This window comes from Aulostomus chinensis, chromosome 14 (assembly GCF_037954235.1).
Source record: "Aulostomus chinensis isolate RoL2024-O1b breed Wild chromosome 14, RoL_Achi_v1.0, whole genome shotgun sequence".
Lineage (NCBI taxonomy): Eukaryota > Metazoa > Chordata > Actinopteri > Syngnathiformes > Aulostomidae > Aulostomus > Aulostomus chinensis.
Window position 1 is genome coordinate 12,645,183 of NC_141333.1, and position 23,564 is coordinate 12,668,746.

At 41.3% G+C, this 23,564-nt stretch overlaps 2 protein-coding genes across 4 annotated transcripts; one reads left to right on the forward strand and one right to left on the reverse strand.

Moving 5' to 3' along the window:
- The first annotated feature begins 5,607 nt into the window (after nt 1–5,607).
- Nucleotides 5,608–14,540, forward strand: LOC147249767 (vitellogenin-1-like). 2 transcript variants are annotated; one of them, XM_086225585.1, is made up of 34 exons: nt 5,608–5,690; nt 6,311–6,331; nt 6,470–6,621; nt 6,717–6,968; nt 7,053–7,214; nt 7,301–7,449; nt 7,538–7,688; nt 7,785–7,942; nt 8,020–8,185; nt 8,262–8,387; nt 8,479–8,697; nt 8,783–9,000; nt 9,091–9,188; nt 9,272–9,396; nt 9,473–9,574; nt 9,659–9,778; nt 9,869–10,055; nt 10,192–10,285; nt 10,370–10,555; nt 10,661–10,802; nt 10,907–11,126; nt 11,215–11,558; nt 11,670–11,714; nt 11,807–11,875; nt 11,970–12,176; nt 12,265–12,407; nt 12,500–12,635; nt 12,731–12,854; nt 12,928–13,108; nt 13,199–13,293; nt 13,433–13,527; nt 13,824–13,989; nt 14,122–14,283; nt 14,379–14,540. In XM_086225585.1, the coding sequence occupies exons 1-34, from the start codon at nt 5,651–5,653 to the stop codon at nt 14,468–14,470; spliced, it is 4,947 nt and encodes a 1,648-aa protein (XP_086081711.1). In that variant the 5' UTR covers nt 5,608–5,650; the 3' UTR covers nt 14,471–14,540. The 2 variants fall into 2 exon arrangements, with proteins under 2 accessions (XP_086081711.1, XP_086081710.1); XM_086225584.1 differs by having other exon boundaries at nt 11,215–11,714.
- Nucleotides 14,541–14,606: 66 nt separating this feature from the next.
- LOC147249768 (afadin- and alpha-actinin-binding protein-like) lies at nt 14,607–22,760 on the reverse strand. Of its 2 annotated transcripts, none has more exons than XM_086225587.1 (14): nt 22,678–22,760; nt 20,469–20,662; nt 19,856–19,995; nt 19,547–19,750; nt 19,266–19,376; nt 19,035–19,170; nt 18,858–18,933; nt 18,433–18,613; nt 17,912–18,059; nt 17,468–17,601; nt 17,114–17,287; nt 16,874–16,991; nt 15,922–16,048; nt 14,607–15,830 (listed from the first exon to the last, which is right to left on the reverse strand). In XM_086225587.1, exons 2-14 carry the CDS (start codon nt 20,485–20,487, stop codon nt 15,701–15,703), a joined length of 1,698 nt encoding a protein of 565 aa, XP_086081713.1. In that variant the 5' UTR covers nt 20,488–20,662; nt 22,678–22,760; the 3' UTR covers nt 14,607–15,700. The 2 variants fall into 2 exon arrangements, with proteins under 2 accessions (XP_086081713.1, XP_086081712.1); XM_086225586.1 differs by having other exon boundaries at nt 19,856–19,998.
- Nucleotides 22,761–23,564: the final 804 nt, after the last annotated feature.

The window sequence follows — 23,564 nt, forward strand, 5'->3', positions numbered from 1 at the left end:
CTAGAATGTTAGGCAAAAAATGGTGAAGTTTAACAGGGCTTATGAAGATCCTCATTAGCCATTTGTACTGCAGCAATTTCAATCTTGTGTCTATTGAAATGTTTGGGCTTTCAAACACACCATCTCCCAATCCCTCTCAGTAATCTCAGTTTGTGTGTCTGTTCTCCAAGCATTTAATCTAGTTGAAGCCGATTCTGTCAAATACAGTGTTAATTTTGACAAGAATTTTTAATTTCGTTTTAGTTATAGTCAGTCATCGAAGACTGGATTTAGTTAAAGTCCCATCTTAGTCTTTTAGTTTACAATAGTTTTAGTTAAAACTTAAGTCTTTTGTCTTTAGTTTTAGTCTCATTTTAGTCTGAAGCAATACGTTTTATCATACTGAGATTATATTCTGAGATTTTGCAAAGGGATATGTGATGCTGTATAAAAACTCCATACGAAGCATACATTAAACTATTTTTAAGTCATTTAAACTAAGATTGAACCACATTGCTCTTGTTAATAAGGATAATGATAATAATAATGAAACGTCAGAAGCCTGTTAGAAAAAGTGCAAGTTCTTGTTTATTTTCTGTATTTGACTTACAAGCCGCAAGAGTAAAGCTCCAACTGCGGAATGGCGGGCCTTCAGGTGTCTTTTTAAATTGGTCGTGTTCTTTCCACTTATCTTAAATCCACAACGCTCCCTATCCTTGTCGAGAACAACACACTCCGGCTGTGTCCGAATTTTCAAGTGGCAACCTACGTCCTCCTGCTACGACCTACAGCTACAGCCTACTCCTACTACCTAAACACGGCGGCACCATTCAGATACCCTAGAAAATTGGTGGTGAAGCACGACCTCTGCTGGCAGAGCACTGATACCGCAAATAGGTAGACAGCACCAACGAAAGCCCCACCTGCTGGCCTGACTGTCGTACTGCACTCCACTCTGAGCGCACCTTTCACTCATTCTCTATTATTAAGCACATTAACGCACCTGTAAAGGTGTGTTCACACGCGTTGCGCTTGGTGTGAACACACCTTTAGTCATCAACAACGACTATAAATGTACGTGTTGCATAAGAATGGGAGACTGTTGGAGCAAACTTGGCTTGCGCGTCCACAAGTTTTTAGGGGACTAAGAAGAAGTCCGCGGTGCATTGTGGGCCATAGGAAGCTCCGTAGGATGCACCTGAACAGACCTACAATGTGGGCGTGTTTAGGCTGGAATCGGGGCCCACCAATCAAAAAGTCGGACTGTGAGGTCAAATTTGTTTTGAGATGATTAATTGGTTAAAAAGAAAAGAAATCAAGGCATTAAGGACGGTTGTAACCCCGATAGTTTGGCCGGCCGCCGTCATCCTTTTCGTCACGTTTTTACTCGTCAGCTCATAGTGAACAGCGATTTCGTTTTAATTATCATTGTCAGTACTTACGAGTATTTACGTTCTCGCCACAAATTAGTCACTGAATAAAGTGTAGTCAAGGAAAAATTTTCGTATTCGTTTTGTTTGACAAAATTAACACTGGTTAAATGTTGTGCGAAGCATAGAATTATAGAATCTAGATACATGTTTCTTACCATCCACATTTTTAAGCACAGTTTCCTCAATGACTGATAGTAGGAGTGTGGTTGTAATTGTCTTACACTTCGATGCTATAAAACTTTTAATTGCAAATATTTGGGAAAAAAAATTTGGGGACCTGATACCTCTGACAAAGTTCTTCAAATGTTAGACAGGTATCCTAAAAATAAAGATCTGAAATCATTCCGATTCCTTTTCCAGCCCATGGTGGTTTTATTAGATCTTAGTGCTGCATTTGACACTGTTGATCATGGAATCCTGCTGCACAGGTTAGAAAACTGGGTTGGACTCTCAGGAACGGTCCTCAAGTGGTTCAGACCTTACTTAGAAGACAGGATGTATCTTGTTACAATCGGCATCTATGAATCTGAAGAACTGGCAATGACGAGTGGCATCCCCCAGGGGTCCATATTAGGCCCCCTTCTGTTCAATTTGTACATGTTGCCTTTGAGTCAGATTATAAAGCAGTTCAATATTGACTACCACAGCTATGCTGATGACACACAGCTTTATGTATTTGTGTCGTCAGGGGAATTAAGTTCAGCTCAGTCACTATATAAGTGTTTGGAGCAAATTAAAAATTGGATGAGCCACAATTTCCTTCAACTTAACCAGGATAAAACAGAGATTATTCTTTTTGGAAATAAAGAAAAAAGGACCACCATCGCAGAGTATCTTGAGACACGGGCTCTGAATACAACAAACCAAGTCCGTAACCTTGGTGTTGTAATAGACTCAGATCTGTCCTTTGACAGCCACATCAAAGCAGTCACCAAAACTGCTTTTTATCACCTCAAAAACATAAATAGAATTAAATGTTTTATCACCCACCATGAGATGCTCATCCATGCGTTTATATCCAGCAGATTGGACTATTGTAATGGTCTGCTAGCAGGCCTTCCTAAAAAGAGCATTAAGCAGCTACAATTGATCCAAAATGCTGCTGCTAGGGTTCTTACTCGTACCAAAAGAACAGAACACATCAAATCAGGTCTGAAGACTTTACACTGGCTTCCAGTGAGCCAGAGAATAGACTTCAAAGCATTACTGTTATTATACAAATCACTAAAGGGGTTAGCTCCCGATGACCTATGTGACATGTTTAGAACATATAAACCTTGTAGAAATCTTAGATCTTTACAAATAAACTCGGAGAAGCTGTACTTCCTAGTGAGGGCTTAATGAGGGTTAAATAAGGGCTGCCTGCTGCGGGCCCTGGCAGGGCCAGTGCAGGCCTCCCGTGGGTTTAGTTAGGGCTGCCCTTGCGGGGCCAGCACTTAGGGGCCGGCGTATTGCCAATGAGCAATGTCTTACAGGCCCAGTGCGGGCTGACCACTTGGGGCCCCCTGCCTTTGTGGGCCCAGTGTGGGCCTGCACGCTTGGTTTAGTCAAGTTAGCTCTGTTTCACAACCATAATGTCACTCTTTCATCATAACCATCAAAGCACTAAAACCACATCTGGTTGAATTAATATGAACTCTGTACCCTACAACATGAGTGCCCTCTAGTGGCGTTGGACTGTCATAAAACAACAGTCAGGTCATGACAGCTAGCATGAAAGAAATAATAATAATCATAATAATAATAATCATCACCATAATCATCTTTGCTTATATAGCACCTTTCATACAGAGAATGCAGCTCAAAGTGCTTCACATGCAGTAAAGTAAACAAAGAGGACAGTCTTGCGATACAGTACAGTAGTATAGTATACACAATAGGAAAGATTTCAACACAGAGATACCATGAATGGTTGGATACCATAACTAATCAGAAATAAGTTGGAGACAGGCGAGAGGTATGAGCGAAACAAAAGAAATATAAAAGGATATTAAACAACAATATTAAAAACACTAAAAGGCAAGTAAAGCATATAACAAGTCAATAAGAAATCAGGAGCATCACAGTTTAATCAGAGATCACCTGTGTGGTCTGTAGGCTTTTTTTGCACTCAAAAAACTTGGAGAGACATGAAATTAAAAGAATCAATCTGCATGTAGTTTCACAAGAATGCCAGCACGACCTGGGTTGCAGGTCAATATCTGTTAATATTTTTTGGTAATATGTCAGACAAATTATTTCTGACATGTGTAGCAGGGTCAATTACACACTGACAGAAATGATTATTTTTATTAATTACACAAAATTGTAAATAGTTATATTGTAAACCGTTTACCTGACATGAGAGCGGAACGCATGTCGCGAAGCCCCTGTACCCCCCCACGTACTCTTCCGGGGGACACACCGCCCCTCATTGTGTGTCGTTCCCGCCTTCACCTCTTGCCGCCTTCACCTGGTTGGGACTCGGCGAGAGCAGTCGCACTCCCCCGCCTCTGCCCTCTCCACCTCCCTTGGGGTGGCAGCGCCTTTTGGCTGCAGCCTGCCCCGCCTGGGCTTGGCTGGCGCGGCTCTTGCTGCGACGCCTCACTCTCACTTGCCTCCATTGGGTCAACGGACTGCTCAAGTTTAGCGTACATACACAACAAATGTATATGTGCTGTTGTTAAGTTTCTGAAGTGTACCATTATTACTTTCAATCTGTAATAATTGTGACGGCTTGTGATAGTTGTATCAGGCTTTGAGTTGTGATCTTAATTGCCCCTCGGGGATAAATAAAGTTATCTGAAATCTGAATTGCCCCTTTTGCCGCTGCATGCTACGGGAGAGGTAAGCAGCACTGTGGTCGGGAACCCGTATTTCTGTTTTGCATATTGTCCATCACATGGGGGCTGATATCTTTGTGTTGTCTCACTTGTTTAGGGGCTAACTCCATGCTATGTGTGACGAATGTATGTTTTTGCCTCGTTAATGCCAGTGCCAAATAAAAGGAGATCGCCTCTGAGAAGTCCTGGTGTCCCGACGTGATTCATCACACAACGCAGAGATCCACACCGGTTACACATGCCCTGGAATATGATGTAGATTTATGGACTATCTATCTATCTATCTATCTATCTGATTTGGTTCTCTGGAGAAGAATCATTCAGTGGAATTTAGGGGTTCATGGGTCTGGAGGAATTTTGTGTAATGAAGGAATTCATCAGACACACACAAAAAAGAAAGGCTGGAGACTCAGAGATGCCTCTCTCTGGACACTCTACTGGACGTCCATGACAGATGTACAAGGTTCCCTGCAGGATGAGGCCGAGTCAGCCCCCCAGAACATCTGTGTCCGCCCCCCGTAAACAGTCATGCTTATAATGTTGGGCACTACCCAGTATTACCTAATCAGTACATTCTACACATGCAGTCTAACCACAGCTACACATCTAGACAAAGCTGGGCCACGAGGGCCAGCTTTGCTAAGCGTTCTTACTACAAATTTATGGTTATGAAAGAATTATGAAAGGCAGCGCAGGTTCACTCTCGACCAAGGTCAAGGCCCCGGGGTCAGACCAGCTATAAACCCAACAGAGAAATTATGAGAATGAGTTATCAGTCGAAGGTTTGAAACGCAACTGTGAATCAAATCAGAATTTCAAGAAAGAATTGGAACCAACGTAAATGTCCTCTGCGATCAGCGTTGTTGTATTTTTTTCTCTCCGTTTCTACATTAAATTACCGATGGTGTACTCTTAATTATTCAGCACCAGACAGAGAATGAAATCAAGTAACAGCCTCTTCCAGATCCCAGCTGAAAAGTGAGCCAAGAGCTCTCCAATAACATGTCATGTCACCCGTGGTCACCCGTGGTCACCCTGACCACAACAAATAAAGTGAGCAAACAGCTATAGTCATTGTGCCCTCTTGTGTGAACTTTGAAACATCATTTCATGTGGACATCTAATTTAAAAATTATTAAGGGCATTGAAGACAATATGTTATCTATGCTCCGTTCAGTAGTTCGTCAAACGGTCTGTGCGGGGAAATAAAGATCTTGCCAGAAAATATGAAAAACGATATCAATTCTTGGGGGGCAGAATGATATTCTTCAAATCTGTGACTGAAAAGTGTTTGTAGAACACAGCAAATATTTTCAGTGTGACTATACACTTTGACTTGGCATGAGTGCACTTGTCAGGACAAACTTCTCTATAAAAGCCATCCGGTTATCGTAGACGGGCACAACCCCTTCAGCCATGAGAGCGGTTGTGCTTGCCCTGACCCTGGCCCTCGTGGGTAAGAATCATTTCTGTTCATGTATTAAACTGAACGTCTTTCTTTTTTGCATTATGTTAATAATGCATCTGTGAGATGTAAATTCTTTAATGGTGTGAAACTCCAATTATGAATTTTATATGTATGTTTTCATGAAAACACAACACTGCATTATTCATTATTCACAAATTAGGTCGATTTTGCAAATACTGCTGTATTTTATAGTCTTTTTCGAAACTAACATAAATTCAACTGGTTGACCCACAGTGTCACTATAAAATACAATAGTAAAATATATGACACTGACAAAAATAATATATCATTGAAGAATTAAGTATTCTTTGACAAACTGTGATAAAATCTGATTTTGTTATCTGTATTCAGTCTATAAAATATTGTGCATATCGAATTTTCATAAGTTGTATAAGATTTACAGCTGTTCAATTATAATTCATACATACTATAAAATAGCACTATATATATATATATATATATATATATATATACACACACACACACACACACATATATACATATAAATATACACACATACACATATTTCCCCAGTTTTATTGAAAAAAAATCAGAAATGAGTGTGACCCTTCCCTTTTTTGATTCCCCCTTATTTTTCTTCTTTTCAGCTGGTCATCCCAGTAACTTTTGTAAGTATTATCTTTTTCCATTTTAGCAAACAATAAGTGTATAAATACCTGTAATCAAAATAAAATGTTTATGACAGCTCCAGAAAACTGAAATACCACCGTTAGAATGGTTCCCACTGAATGAAATTTTTCTTAAAGCCCCTGATTTTGGCGCTGGAAAAACCCTTGTGTACAAGTATGAGGCATTGCTCCTGGGTGGTCTGCCGGAGGAAGGTTTGGCAAGAGCTGGTCTTAAAATCAGCAGCAAAGTTCTCATCAGTGCCGCAGAACCCAAGATGTACATGCTGAAGGTAAAGATCACAATTATGATCAAGCAACACGTGTTGTTGTTGTTGTTGTTGTTTTTTAACTGTACAGCGATTAATGGTCTTATTTTACTATCTAGCTTATGGAACCTGAGCTCTTTGAATACAGTGGAGTTTGGCCCAGGGACCCCTTCGTCCCAGCAACCAAGCTGACTCGAGCCCTGGCAGCTCAGCTCTTGACTCCCATCAAGTTTGAGTATAATAACGGCATTGTTGGAAAAATGCTTGCCCCAGAGGGAATCTCTGTCATGGTGCTCAACATCTACAGAGGTATCCTGAATGTCCTTCAGCTCAACATTAAGAAGACACAGAACGTATATGAGCTGCAGGAGGTTAGTCAAAGATCCTCAAGCTTTGATTAGAGATCCTTTCCAGGGAGGGGAATTTCCTCTCTAAGTAGATGTTTTGCATACTAGGCTGGGGCTCAGGGTGTGTGCAAGACCCTCTATGCCATCACCGAAGATGAAAAAGCTGAACGCATCCTGTTGACAAAGACCCGAGATCTGAACCACTGTCAGGAGAGGGTCATGAAGGACATGGGGTTGGCTTACACGGAGAAATGTGCCAAGTGCCAGCAGGTAAATCCAAATGCAGTTTTTTTCTTAGTCAATGACAGCAGAAACAGTTGCACAATGAATCAACTCTGTGTGGTTTATCTTCAAAGGATTCAAAGAACCTGAGAGGAGCTACAGCATACAGCTACGTCCTGAAGCAGGTTCCTCGTGGCGTCTTGATCATGGAAGCATCTGTCAATGAGCTGATTCAGTTCTCACCCTTCACCGAGATGAACGGAGCTGCTCAAATGGAGACCAAGTATGTAAAAAGATAATAAAAGATAGATAAAACAGTATTTTGGACTTTTCGCAGGTTGCAGAGTTTTTTCTCTCTCGTTACATTCAAGGCAAACGTTGGTGTTCCTTGAGATTCAGAGTGCGCCCATCGTAGCGGTCCAGGCTGAGTACATCACCCGTGGATCTCTCAAGTACGAGTTTTCCACTGAGCTTCTTCAGACACCCATTCAGCTCGTGAAGATCAACAATGTACAGGCCCAGGTATCCTTTCAGGCATCTTTAAAGCAGCAGTAGAAACCTTAACCTAAATCTGGGAATTTCCACTCTATTTAAGGTCTTACGTTTGTTCCTCTGTAGATTGTCGAGATTCTGAATCATCTGATCGCCAACAATGTGGAGAAGGTTCACGAGGATGCCCCTCTGAAGTTTTTGGAGCTCATTCAAATCCTTCGTTCAGCTCAGTTTGAAGACCTTGAAGTACTCTGGAGACAATACAGGAGTCAACCTGCCTACAGGTGACTTACAACATTTCATATTTGACCAAAAACAAACAACACAAGTACAAGATTGCTTACTTTCTTTTGTTTTCCAGACAGTGGATCTTGGATGCCATTCCTGTCATTGGAACTCCTGCAGCTCTGAGGTTCATCAAGGAGAAATTTGAGATGGATGAACTGTCTGTTGCTGAAGCAGCTCAAGCTTTGATTGCATCCATTCATATGGTGACAGCAAACACTGAAGCCATCAAGCTGGTGGAGGTCAGTAAAGCCCAGAGCAAGTAACTCTCTAACAGACAAGAACTATTAAACATTTATGGTTTATGTCTTTTTAAAGGCCCTTGCACTCAGCAAGAAAATAGAGGAAAACCCACTTCTGCGTGAGATCGTCTTCCTTGGCTATGGCACCATGATTTCCAAACACTGTGTTGAGAAGCTTACCTGCCCCATCGAACTCATCAAGGTAAAATACTTAAATCCTTTTTGATCATGGCCAGTTCTTTTCCTTGTTTCTGGATGAAGAGATTTTATTGTTTCTCCCCCCCCAAAAACAGCCCATCCAGGACCTTCTTGCGGAGGCTGTCGCTCAGGACAACACACAGGACATCATCTTGTTTTTGAAGGTTTTGGGTAATGCTGGCCATCCTAACAGCCTTAAACCGATCACCAAGATCCTGCCAATACATGGCACTGCAGCTGTATCCCTTCCCATGAGAGTTCATGCTGATGCTATCATGGCTCTGAGAAACATTGGAAAGAAGGAGCCCAGAATGGTACACTTACAAAACTAATAGTTCAGTTAAGTCTTTTTTTTTTTTACGGAACTGTATCCTGAGTGTGTTTTCTCATCTGATTTAGATCCAGGAATTGGCCCTTCAGCTCTACATGGACAAAGCTCTTCACCCAGAGCTGCGTATGCTGGCGTGCATCGTGCTGTTCGAGACACGGCCACCAATGGGTTTGGTGACAACTCTTGCAAATTTTGTGAAGACAGAGGAGAACCTGCAGGTAGCAAGCTTCACTTACTCTCACATGAAGTCCCTGACCAGGAGCACTGCTGCTATCCACACCTCAGTGTAAGAGCCCTCTCCAATCCCAAAAAATGGTCGAGTCTATCTGAATGATCTTGTATCTGGTCGCTAAGCTTTTCTACATTTGTGTTCCAGTGCTGCCTCATGCAGCGTCGCAGTTAAAATCTTGAGCCCCAGGCTGGAAAGACTGAACTTGCGTTTCAGCAAAGCCATCCACATGGACGTCTATAGCAGTAAGCTGCATCTATTAGAAGCTGTGATGCCATCGTGTCTTTTTTTCATTTTATTGTAGAATGAACACATAAAACTCTCTCAGGTCCCTTGATGCTTGGTGCTGCTGCCAGCACTTTTATCATCAATGACGCTGCCACCATTCTACCCAGATCCGTAGTAGCTAAGACCAGTGCCTACCTTGCTGGAGCTGCTGCCGATGTCCTTGAGGTAAAAAGAAAGAAGCGTGTGATATTAAATTGCTGGCCTGGAAAAAGTGTTTTTGAAACTGTTGTCGTTTCTCAAGGTTGGAGTGAGAACTGAAGGACTCCAGGAGGCTCTTCTTAAAAACCCTGCGATTACTGAGAACACCGACAGGATTACCAAGATGAAGCGTGTCATTAAGGCTGTGAGGAATCAACCAGTCACATATAAAAAGATACAATATCTTACAACGGCACCTGGTGAAGTAACTTGTGTCCTGTTTCCCCAGCTCTCCGAGTGGAGGTCTCTGCCCACCAGCAGGCCTCTGGCCTCCCTTTATGTCAAGTTCTTCGGGCAAGAAATTGCTTTCGCCAGCATTGACAAAACCTTGATTGACAAGGCCATCGCGGTATAATTCAAAAGAAAATCTCTCATCTCCAAGAAAAAAAAATCAGAATATTAGAATACACAGAAGTTAAAATAAATTCTTTTTCCCAAGCTCGCCACAGGACCCTCTATTCAGACATTTGGCAGGCAAGCTGTTCAAGCTCTGCTGTCGGGTGCCTCCTTCCACATCGCTAAGCCTGTGCTGGCTACTGAGGTGAGGCGTATCCTGCCAACTGCTGCGGGTTTCCCCATGGAGCTCAGTCTTTACACTGCTGCTGTGGCTAACGCAGCTGTTAAATGTGAGTAGGAGCTTCAAAAATGCAAGGTTTAACACGACTAGCCTGATTATTACTCTTGTCCTGTTAAAACTTGACTTGCTCTTGAAAACAGCCGCACACGTGTAAAGAACCTACGAATGGATTTTTGTCATTTCAGTCAAGGCCGTCACAAAACCAGCACTGCCAGAAAACTTCCATCTCGTCCACCTGTTGAAGACTGACATACAGCTTGAGGCTGAGATCAGACCAAGGTGCGTACAACATCTGACACCCAGATGAATAATGAGCACAAATTAGATTGAGACATGAAATGTACACATCCTCTACTTCTCCAGCGTTGCTGTGAACACATTTGCTGTGATGGGCGTGAACACCGCTGTCCTCCAGGCTTCCCTCCTGTCACGAGCCAAGCTCAACTCCATTGTGCCAGCTAAGATTACTGCGAGACTTGACATAAATGAGGGTCACTTTAAGGTTGAGGCGCTGCCTGTTGCTGTACCTGAACACATTGCAGCCGTACAGTAAGACAACTCTTTTAATCTCAAGCCACCAACCCTGTTTAATATCTGATGTACTGACAGATCTTAGTCAGAAGAAGCATAATTAAGCTCTTGATCCTTCAACAGGGTGGAGACTTTTGCTGTGGCGAGAAATATTGAGGATCTTGCTGCTGAGAAAATTGTTCCCATTATTGCTGAAGAAGTCTTCAAGCCCATTTCAAGAGAGATTCTCACGTCTAAGATGGCCTCCTCTTTTGAAGCTAGTTGGGTGAGATTGAAAATAATCATTTCAGATATAATGTTTTCCCAATAATATCAACATTTATGACAATATTTCTTTCTTTCTTTCTTTCTTTCTCTTTATTTCAATAGTCCAAATCCTCAGAGATCCTTCGTCAGGATGTGAAAGCTCAGGCTAAGCCCATTATCATAAGGAAAGCAGCTCAGTTTGAGAAAAAATATTGCGCTAAAGCCGCTGCCCTTGGGTTGAAGAGCTGTCTCAAGGTTGCCACAGAAAATGCTGCTTTTATCAGGGACATCGCCCTGTACAAACTGGCTGGAAGACACTCTATTGCCATTTCTGTGAAACCAAGTAAGTATTGTCAACACAGTATCTGTGCGATGGTAGAGGCGGTGAGCAAAAAGCAATCATTAATAGCTGTATTTACTCTTACTATCAGTTGAAGAGGGAGTCATTGAAAGACTGGAGATTGAGATTATAATCGGACCAAAGGCTGCGGAGAAGATCATTAAACAGGTTCACCTGAGTGAAGAAGAAATCCTTGAGGGAACACCAATGCTGAAGAAGATCAAGAACATCCTTGCTCCTCAAAGGAACGCCACCTTATCCTCCTCAAGCTCCAGCCTTAGTTCAAGGTCATCTCGTCTCAGCAGCAGCAGTAGATCCAGCTCCTCCTCCTCAAGATCTCTGAGCAAGTCCTCCAGATCCAGCTCTGCGTCAAGTCTTGCATCTCTTTTCAGCGCCAGCTCTAGTTCCTCTCGCTCCAGCGCTCGAGTCTCTAAGGTGAATAGCTCGAAACTGTTTTCCAAATTTACGCGTAACAATACTGACGCATGGTTTCTTTACATCACAATAAGAGCAGATTCTGATAGAAAAGTTGATTTTTCTCCCCAGCGAGTGATTTACCAACACAAGTTCCAGAAGAACCACAAGAAGCAAGTATGTTCAAATGATGCTTGGAACAATGAAGATGGGTTTATGGATGTTTCAGAGGCTCATTATGACCTACCTTTCCTACAATATTTCCTCAGACTCTCACCTCTCAAGGAGTTTCCAGGAGCAGAAGCAGTGCTTTGAGCTTTGAGGAGATCTACAGGAAGGTGAGAAACAGTCATCTTAAACATTGATATTCCTTCCACACATCTTCTTTTCACAGATGGTTTTACGGATTTACTAACCCCTGTATTTTCACAGAACAAATTCCTTGGCAATGAGGTTGCTTCTGCCTTTGCCATCATCTTCCGAGTCGTCAGATCTGACAACAAGGTCCAGGGATACGAACTCTCCACCTACCTTGACAGGCCCACCGCAAGACTTCAGATTATCTTGGCCAACTTGGCTGCCGATGTAAACTGGAAGATGTGTGCTGATGGAATTATCCTGAGCATGCACAAAGTTACAGTGAGTGACATTCTTACTTGTATTGTCATTTTAGTTTGAAAGCACAAAACGTTACTCTTTAACGTGGTTGTATTGCCTTTCTCAACAGGCTAAAATTGGTTGGGGAGCAGAATGCAAACAATATGACACTACCATCACAGCTGAGACTGGCCTTCTGGGTCCGCATCCTGCTGCTCGCCTCAGGATATCCTGGAACGAACTACCTGCTGAGTTTAAGCACTACGCAAAAATGTACAATCATTCATTCGCACTGCCACAAGTGCACTCACATTGATATACATCTATACATATATGATATATAATGTCTGATAAATCCTTCACAGGATTTATGACTATATTCCTGCTTACATTCTGGCTGGCTTGGTTCAAGGAAAGGATGAAAACAGCATAAAGCAGCTGTCACTCACTGTGGCCGCCACATCTGACAGGACCATTGACATCATTGGGAAAACACCAACAGTATGAGCAATTCTTTAGCATAATACTTCCATCGTTTTTGGGTTGTTGCTTTTTTTGATTATATTTGACCGATTGTTGAACTGTTCCTTCCACAGCGTACAGTCTATAAGCTGGCTCTGCACCTTCCCATCACTCTGCCGCTTGAGGAAATCAAAGGTCTCACCCCATTCGATGATGTTGTTGATAAAGTCCACTATTTGTTTGCAAAAGCTGGAGCAGGTAAAGGACGACCTTCTTGTCTCGTATGAAATCGGACTGCGAGGTAAGGGTTAGTAATTCTGTCTTCTCTCAGCTGAATGCAGCTTCGTCAGAGACACCCTGACCACGTTCAACAAGAGGAGATACAAGAACGAGATGCCCTTGTCTTGTTACCAAGTTCTGGCCCAGGATTGCACAGAGGAGTTGAAATTCATGGTCTTGCTGAAGAAAGATCAGACTGAACAGAATTATATCAATGTTAAAATTGCAGACATGTGAGTGTTCATTCAAAGAAAAAGGAGATTGTAGTTGTTTTTTTTATCCATAGAGACAAAACTAATTATATATATTTTTCACCCTTTCAGTGATATTGACCTGTACCCAAAGAATGCTGATGTGATTGTGAAGGTTAATGGCATGGAAATACCTGTTGACAGCCTGCCATACCAGCACCCAACAGGTAACTAATACATTGGAGTACTTTTATTCTCAGCCCGTATTTCAAATGGGTTTGATGAGGTTTTGTTAAACTTCATATCAACTGTCAAAATACTTATATGTAATAATTATAATATTTTAAAAAATGTCTCAATTTACAGCCAAAATTCAGATCAGACCAAAGGATGAAGGCATGTCTGTCTATGCTCCGAGCCTTGGGCTTCATGAGGTCTACTTTGACAAGAACTCATGGAAGGTAGAGGGGAAATTATGCAACATATGTAGTCGAAAGCATGAAGGAAGTCACAGTAGGAATAAAAGCAGCATGTTTGCACACTTCTCTGTCCCTGTCTTGTCAAAATCTGTTGTTTCTCTGCACAACACCTTACAATAGTGTGGCACTCTGCCAATTCACCAATGAGCAGACAGACAGACCTGCAGCACCCGAACAGATTTGGGAGTATTGCAGAAGCTGGTTTCTACTAAACATAATCATCCATAGCGGGAAAATGCCAAGATATGATCAGCTGATTAATTCAAACTTGCCTACAGGTTAAAGTTGTGGACTGGATGAAGGGACAGACTTGTGGACTCTGTGGACAGGCTGATGGGGAAGTCAGACAGGAATATAGGACACCTAACGGACACCTGACTAAGAACGCAGTTAGCTACGCTCATTCGTGGATTCTGCAAGCTGAGAGCTGCCAGGACACCACTGGTAAGACAAGAAGTTCATTTAAAATTTGATTTTCAGGTTAATGCCCCATGTACTTCAACCAATTTCAAAATTAATAACCTCATAGTTACAGCTGGTCTTTTAAAACATGAAGCACCGAACCTTCTCTTACAGAGTGCCGTATGAAGCTTGAATCTGTGCCACTGGAGACCAAGATTAATCTTCATGGCCAGGAGACCAAATGCTACTCTGTCGAACCTGTGCTTCGCTGTCTCCCCGGCTGCTATGCTGTGAAGACCACCACTGTTACTGTCGGCTTCCACTGCATGTCAGCTGGTGAGTCTGCAAGAAATGACAGTAATGCTCAAAGGATAAAAGTTGGAAATGAAAAAACAAATTCTCAACCACTCTTGCTTTCTACACTGGTGCAGATTTTGCCATTAATCGCCCTGAGAACAGCGTGGACCTGAGGGAAACAGCAGAAGCCCACCTTGCCTGCAGCTGCACTGCTCAGTGCGCCTAATAATATTTCCTTCTGCCAGTCACTGAGACAGTCTATGTTATTATAGTAAATAAACTCTATAAAAACATTAGTCATGGAAGTTATTTTGGTTATTGTTCCTTCATGAGAATGCAGTATGGATGGATGGATACAGTGAAAACCATTTATTATATTATTCTCCATGTCCCTCTACAATTAGATCATTCTGAGTATGCAGTTAAAAAATTACTTCTGCCTGAAAGCAGATGTAGCGATCACTGGAGCTTGAATGCATTAAAGTGAGAATATATTTGCGGTGCTGATAATCAAATTACCATTCACCAGGAGGATTGATAATCAAATTGACTCAATCTGAGTTTTGATATTGCCCTTCAGCTGATAAATGTAAAAATTAGCTAACTAAATTAATTAACTGTTAGCTTGGTGTTGCTCACGACTTGTTTCCATTGCACCCAAGTGGCCACAACATTAATTCATGCAGGTTCTCTGTGATACAGGGGGATACCTGGCTTAGACGCTGGCAAGTGTCATGAATGACACCCAAAATACTTGAGAGAACCTGGTAGGTAGAACTGAACACACAGGAGAAAAAAAGCCATTATTAAAATATCTGCAGCGTGTTTAGTATTGAGTAATGTCCAGTAAAAATGCTAAAACCATTATAAAAAAGATAGACCTTTACATTTCAGATGTGAGAAACTTTCCCATATGGTGTATTATTATAAAGCCATAAAAAAACATGAAATAAATGAACATTCATAGTCACATGGTCTAACTGGTGTCAGTTTAACATACCTAGAACAAATTACATCAATTGTGCTACAAATCTACAAATCTTCCTCCTACTGATATAACGGCCACATGTCAATATTCAACAGAAACACTTCAGGTCTACATAACTTTCTGATTACATTCAGTGAAACAGCAGCATTAATCTATATTCTATGAAATTAGTGTTTAAAACATGATGACATTGGTTAAATTGTGTGCAATGCAAACATTTAAGTGATTTTAGGTGCCAGAATAACCCATAAGTGGAGCAAAGCAACATCCGTTCCATACGTGATATTTTGTTTTACATCAACATTGTCAATAAAGATCTTGTCAATAAGACAGTCAAAACAGCATTCACAGTTCCACATAAATAAATAAATACATCTGTCAGGTAACCCGAAAATAAAATGGTATGATGAAATAAAGAAGGGACCATTAAGTTACATATTTTTAACCAGAAAATCTGGCTCTGCTTAATCACTTCAAAGACAATCTTCTGCTGCTGCGGTCTTCAGTGTTGCTCCCCTCTTGGTGCTGCGCAGATATTCCGTTACAAAAGAGGCTTATTTCTTCATAATTTTCGCTCCTCCTCTTTGGTTTTATTGAGCTGGAAGTCACATTTCCCAGACAGTCAGGGATACACAATGGAAGTGTTATTTTACAGGAATAATCATGATGATTTAACACAAACACTTTACCAGTTTTTGGGGATGAGGCAGTGTGTGTGATGCAGGTCGGCCGTAGATCCGTTAGTGAGGGAGGCTTTGTCTGATTGGCATTGGAGGAGCTTCTCTGGAGCAGACACGGTACTCAGCTTCGCTTCAGCTGCAAAGATGACGAGGCATTAGGGATTTTAATCACAGCATTGACTCATTGATCGCGTTTAAAAAAAATGACTTAAATATAAAAGACAATCAAATAATATAATGACAGTATAATCTTGGGTTGGGCAGCTTGACAGGTACGTGCTGGTTGATTTTTGTGATTTTCTCATTTTGTTTTATTTAATGGTAGGTCTCTTCCTGCTCAGCAAAGGGTGCATGAATAGAGCAAATTGAATTCAACAAAACGTGTATTTATGATTTGATACCTACAATTTCTTACAAGCTTTCCACAGAACAAGCAGTTTGCTATGATTGTTTTCGTCGTCAGAATAAGCGGAGCTGAAAATAGTGTCAGCCACCTCTTCAGCGCTGTATCTTTTCACGTTCCTTCAGATTGCTGGTTATTACATCTGATTCAAAACCATAATAATCCCATACGCTGACGTATTACTTTTATCTTTCTGACCATTTAAAATAGAAAAAAATCATGTCACCGCAGAGCTCTGTGCAGCACAGGGACTCACAGAGTGCCTCTCTTGCTATTTGTCAGATCGTCTCTGAAAGGTACAACCTCGTAAAAACCAAACGTGTACCAGCTGGGAGGGAGCTGCATGCAAAAGCAGTTCCTAGATGTTACACAAACCCATGATGGAATACACATCTGTTGCCCCCCTGTGAGTTGTCTGACTGTATCAGCCTTTGCTTCATCCACCACAGTTCAGTCTACTGCTGACCTACAATTATTCAGACTCTTGACTAGTTTTGTCCAACACAGGTCAAATGTCAAGAAACACAAAGTAAACTGAGGTTTTTTTGAGGGACTCACATATCTGAAAGGCACTTTTTGACCTCGAACTCTGGGGTTTCGTCGAGTCAGCAAAAGGACTCAAGTTTAGGAACTGGTGTTTGAGCCACATGGCACGATCTTCCTCAAAGGCCTTCCTCTGCAATTAAACCAGATTTTTTTTTGTAGTCATATCAAAAACAGCCAGAGCAGCTAAATCTAACATCAGTCGACTACTGAACAAAACTGGTTTAGGAAAAGTAGATTATTTCTTTGTATCACCTCATGGCTCAGTCTAATGGCTGCTTCAGTAAAGTTTCTCCTCTCTCTCTCGAAGATCTTTCTCTGCTCCTCCAGATTCTTCCACTCATCTCTGAGGCGATCTTTCTCCTGGGACATGTAGCAGTTGCTCAGCAGGGAAGGCGTCTCGTCTTCACATGGAGCGCTCAGCTGCTGCTACAGGAACGCAAAGAACAGGTAGTCTTGGTTATCTCTGCTCTACAGACACAAGGTGGCAACATCTGATACTGTGCTTCGTAAAGAAACAGAGCTCTTCAATGAAATAGTCCCTCAAGTGACGTATTCAACTCCAAGCATCGTCTCAGTGATGTAACTCCTGCACTTCAGGTTCCTCACCTGCAGGAGTTGCTGCTGTGTATGAATGAAGTCTTTGTACTGCTGGACTTCAAGCTTTAATCGTTCCATCTCCTCATCCGTCTCCCGAGAGGCGACGTCGGTGTTATTACTCTCGCCAATCTGAGCCAAAGATGCTGATGGCCAAACCACAAACATTCAATATTAAAGCTGTATTTAGAGGTTTCTAATATTGCTGGAAGTTTCTTCAATCTATTACATAATTCCCACATATCAGAAGAACAAACCAAGCATATTATTGTTCAAATGTTTCAGTGGAGCCAAATTCCTTCAGTAAGTATAGTAGGTTGTTGGTTTTCTTCTCTTTTGCCAGATCAAAAAGTTAAACACTTCACGAACTTGACTGAGAGAGGACTTTGTGTTTTTTGCCAAAATGACAGTCACATTTCATCATGGTTTCAGGTCCAGTGCTCACAGTGTGGCTACCTTGGCTGTCCAGTCTTTCAACGTGGCTCTTGAGTCTCCTCCACTGGAGCCGAATACTGTTAGTCAGCTTCTCTCGGGTGTGAATACTGAACAGTTCAACGCTTTCCTTGCTGGAATCAAATACGTCCTCTTCCTCCTCTGATTCAGCCTGACAAGAAAAAACATTAGCAAAACTGGGGAACATGTCTACAAGCCTATATAACAGGTCATGGGGATGATTATCACATATCAATGACATGGGTTCAGCTTTAGCGGTCATGTTTGTTTGCTTAATTGAGCAATTTATAAAATCAAGGCTTGAAAGATCAGTAGGTGAATAAGTCATCCATGTCATGCTGACTTAAACTGGACTCGTCTGAGTTTTTTTCAAGAAATCCAACTCAGACCATTTTGAAAACAAGTTCACAAACTTTTGAGATGATTCCAGATTACAAGAAGCAAACACATCGTTTAAATACGCTGGAGCAGAAACAAATCTTTCTTGAAGTACCGAATAATGCAAAGAGAGAAAAGAAACCAACTTGTGCGCCTCCATCTTCATACTTGTCCCCTTTCAGGGCCAACTTCTTTGAACTCAGGATGAACACCATGTCTTTTTTCATCTGCTGCAACACTTTTCTTAACTCTGCATTTTCCAGCACCAGCTCCCTCTGTCGGTTGTCATAGTCACTGAGGAGGGTCTTGTACATCTCTCCCTCATGCCTGAGGATGAGACAGTCTACTTATTCTTTGATGACATGACGTAAGAAAGATCTCTATATTCTCCTCTAATGACCCCCTGTACCTTTCTAAAAGACAAAAAAAAGTCTACAGAGCAAACCATGACAAACTTGAAATGTGGCACCAACCCAGAGATTTACCCCCCAAAAAATTTAATTTCAAGCTCCTTACTCAAAATATAATTTTTTTAAAACTTGAAGACTCCGTATCTCAAGCTGTAACTTACTTTGCATCGGTCTTTCCAGTTCTCCACAGGCTTCTCTTTCCGTCAGCTCGTCCGATGCTGTTTGACATGTCGATGGCTGAATGCAGAGCAACATATGTATGTAAAATTTCTATTGCATATAAAGAGGCATGTTGTCAATCTCGCAGCATGTTGTCTATCAAGCGTTTCTTGCTTCACCTGGTTTCCTCTCCTTTTTGTCAACCAGAAGTTGGTTCAGTCGTTCCTTCAGTTTGTTAAATTCTCGTTCTTTTCTTTTCATTTCATGGTTGTACTGGCTGGCCCGGCTTGCGATTATGTTCTGAAGTTTGTGCAACTAGACAGGGCAAAAAAAAAAGGAAAAGGAAAAGGAAGAAGCTGTTGATGTTTGAACTGTCATGCTTCTACACCACAGAAAGAGAAACAAAGTACCTCTTCTTTTTCATTTTTCAGGCAGTTCTGCAGACTCTTCACTTTCAGTTGGAGCTGTCGTTCTCTCTCAAGAATTCTGAGGTTTTCCCTTTTGGAAAGTTCAAGCTGTTCCTATAATAAAGTACCAATAAAATAAAAAATATATATACGCTTGTATCATTAAGGTAACTGAATGCAAATTTATTTCATCAGTCCAATTCAATATTTTTTTTTGACTTTATTTGTTTAAAAGTTCAATTCAATAAAGCACAAAAACCAAGAGGCTTAAAGAGTTGCCCTACTTCGAGCCGTGTGCTGGTGAGCTGCAGGTAGTTCAAACTGCTACTTGACTTAAGCTGCTCCATTTCCATGTTTTCCAAGGTCCGGAGGCCCCTGTGGTGCCGCTGAACCAGGTCATACATGCAATTTAGCACAGCCACCACATTCAGGTCTGAGCTGCCGTCTGACTCCGTCCAAACTGGTGGGAGGCCAAGACACGACATCTCCTGTGACAGCGAGAGTAAAAGATGACACAAAAGGGTTTATCTACACAGACATTTTAATCAAAAAAGTATGTATATTACATCACGGACGTGTGTGAGGTAACTGACCTGATTGATGTGTGACAGACATTGCTGCACATTGTGCTCGGTGCAGAAGGTACTGAGCGCATGGTTCCTGTGCAGCGATGATTGATCGAACTGCCTCACAGGGAATGCTCTACATTCAACAGAGCTGCTGCTGTCCTTCACTTCTGGAGACAAAAAAAGTCAGTTTATCATACATATCATTTATTGTTCAAATGACATACATTTCAATTTGCACTGAAAGGTAAATGACACACATTTTCACAAATACTATTTTTAGTTGAGTGTGTAACATCACAATTTTGCAGCACTTTGATAGCAAGGTGAAGATCAGATTTCTGAAATTGAGGTTAGTATTGGCACGCAAACTATGAATAGCATTCATTTTCCATTTGTGTCAGTTTAACCTGTTCCTGCGAGAGTCCGAGCACAAGATACTGAAGCAGTTCTGAGTAATTAACGACGGAGTAAGCCAACATAAAGACAAAGTTGATTTACAGAATAATGTTTTGTTACTAATTCTATAAGATGCAAATGTGTTTTACAAAATGTGCAGACACATTTGCTGTTTCTGTCTAAAGCTTTATTCAACAACTACCAAGTACAAGAGGAATCTGGATTTACAATATAAACTCACCCAGGGAGGACTCTGGCATTGTCGCGGTAAGGCTTCCCTGCTACTTGTCTGCTGGATCATCTACTGCATGTGCAGTGCCTTGCCACAGGATTCACCTACACAGTCTGCTCCCAAAATAGAGGGTCAGATTAGCAGCACCTATTCAACGCAATCTGGATTAGTAGGTGGTGGGAGTACGAGAGCAGTGTTGAGGCCTGGAAGCAAAAACAAAACAACATGACCGAGTGAAGAAAGCAGGCTCAAGAGGACGTTTTATTTATTTATCACAGGCATCGAGCTTAACAGCCCTTGACGGTTTTATGACCACAGAGCTTGTGTTTTCTTGCTGTTTTGTTCGTTTTTCCCTTCTAATTTAAATTTGTATTATTTGGAGAAGAATACACAAAATGTATTATGAATATTACATCACTACTGTACTGCCCCATAGTTACAGCAGACCGAGCATTTAACAGGTTACAGGTTTGGAGCAGGCCAGCCTCTTATCTCTTATAATCAGCTGATCAGACTAATCCCAGACAGGCAACATGCAGATTTGTCTGCAGAGAAACACAATCAAAAGCAACACCATTTGCTTTTACTTGTGGGACCAATAATCTCTTTTTATTAACACTAAAGGTATACAGAAATTATTCCAAAAGTATTTTTAATATTTCATCTCAATACAGAAGAAAATGAGCAGAGGACACTTGCATTTCAAACTTTTATTACTTAACAAAGATTGTATGAAACCATTTTCTCTTTTATTTGAACAATGGAAAGACAGTGACTCATTATATCAGGGGAGCCACCTTTTGGTTTCAGTGATACTTTATCTGTCTAGTGTGACAGATGGCAGGCTGACAGCCAGAAGGCTTAACAAACCATGGCCCTGTTAACACTGCCCTCTCAACAAGTGTTAACCTGTAAGTCATGAATAAGATTTCAAAAAGATATACTAGAATTATTAAATTGCAATGCAAGCCTTTGCCAAAATAGTTTAACAACTTTATGCATTAAAGAGCATTTAAAACATTTCTGTCCAAAACACTGTACCCTCATTAAAATGTCATTACTCAGATCCACAAGCTGCCTTCAATCTCTCTATTTGCCACTACAAAGCATGTATTGGCTGTGTATTTTGAGGGATATTTTAGAGCAACTATAATTGGACAACAGCAAGTCATGCAACAGCCCTAAGAAATTGAAGCAAGTGAAGATAGGTCAAGTCAAAGTGGAGAGTCCAGTCGGAAGAACGGTGATTTTATAAGACAAATTTGATCTTCATTTAATCCGGAATCCCTCTATGGCTAATTCTATGAGTCTAAACTCCTGTTGGGTAGAGCTCAATATGTTCCTGAAGCCTGAACCCTACCCTAGAGTTAGTAAGTGCTCCTTAAGTCCCAATCTCTCAATTGACAAGGATCTCCTGAAACCAAGGTCCCCTTGATCTTGAGGTCTCTATAGATCATAACTAGTCCACTCAAACTTGACAGCCCAGGGCTTTTTTACATCATACCTATTCAAAGGCTGTTAATTTAAAATTTCAATTTTCTGATAATTTTATTAGTATAATAATTAGGTGAGCAAAACATCACCAACATATCTTGGCATGGCAAATTAAAATCAATCAGTACTAAAATATGCAGCATTCAAAACAACTAGTTAGGTAAGTTTCTCACATCTGTTCAACACAAAATACTATAGCCTTCATGAGGATAGGTAGTATAGCAGAGTTTTCTATAAATGTATCTGTACAATTAGCATATCTAAAAAAGAAAAAAAAACATTAATTTGATTAATGTTCGTGTGTTCAACTCTTTAATGGCTAGAATTTACCAGAAAATTGAGGAGTGTTAGCTTGACTACTTTGAAGCTAACTGCGTAAAATGCTTCTAACCGCCGAGTAGGAGGCACATTATCTTGGAACAAGTGCATATCATATTGTTCTAGGTAGTCTTCAATGCGACAGCTGGTGCACTGTAATGCAACAACACTATTCAATTGTCACAAATCATGTTTTGCTGTCAACTTTTAAAAGGCAAGCCTTTAAACAGAGGTGTTAAAGTACCGTTGCCCACCTTGAATGCTGCCAGTCCGCCTTACACAATCTGACATTAAGCCGCACGGGTGGCTATTTTATAAGCTTTATAAGTTCACTACGAGCTGACGTTTTTGGAATTTAAGGTTATCTTAAAGAAGAAGTAAATAGCAAAGTGTTTCGAGGACTTACGTGACGTTAAAGTAATGTTTTTTCCCCCAACTGCTACGCTCTTTCCGTCGGTCTTGAGCCATATCGGTCTGAGTGACACTGCTGCAAGCAAACCAAACAGCACGCTAATTGGTTGATACGTTGTCTAGCAACGAAACACGGCCTCCTCTGATTGGCTCTTAGCTCTGGCGCACCTTAAGTGTCTCAAAACAGCCAGTTTTCTATGCTAATATACTAATTTTGGATGATGACTTGGGCCGAAATCACAATAAAATAAAATCAGGAGAATACCTTATATTGATAAATAGTAATTTATTTATTCTATGTGTTCAATACCAGACAATTTCAAAGGTTAAAGGTTTCTTTATTGTCACTGAACATTTCTGCACAATGAAATTTAGTTGGACACAGTCCGTCACACAGCAGCATAAACAGATAAATAAGAACAGAAAATAAATAACAGGATAGAAAAGAATAAAGGATAGTGCAATGAGTCCAGTGATATTGTAGGTTTGTGAATTGAATGTCCATCACAAGTAAAGTGCAGGATGGAAGGTGCAATGACAGTCCAGTTCAGGCTGTCATCAGAGCTTTCACAGCCCTGGGGAAGAAGCTGTTTCTCAGCCTCTCTGTCCGTGCCCTCATGACCCTGAGCCTGCCAGAGGGAAGGGGGTCAAACAGACCTTGACCAGGGTGTGTCCTGTCAGACCTGATTTTTTCAGCTCTGTTTTCCAACAGAGCGGAGTAGATCCGATGCAGGGGTGTGAGAAGGACGCCGGTAACTTTTTGGGCATTCTTGATCCACTGCAGGTCTTTCCTCTCTCTGAGGTGCAGCTGGAGGACCGCACAGTGCATCCATGGCTCAGGACACTCTCTATGGCGCACTGGTAGAAGTTTGTGAGGAGTTT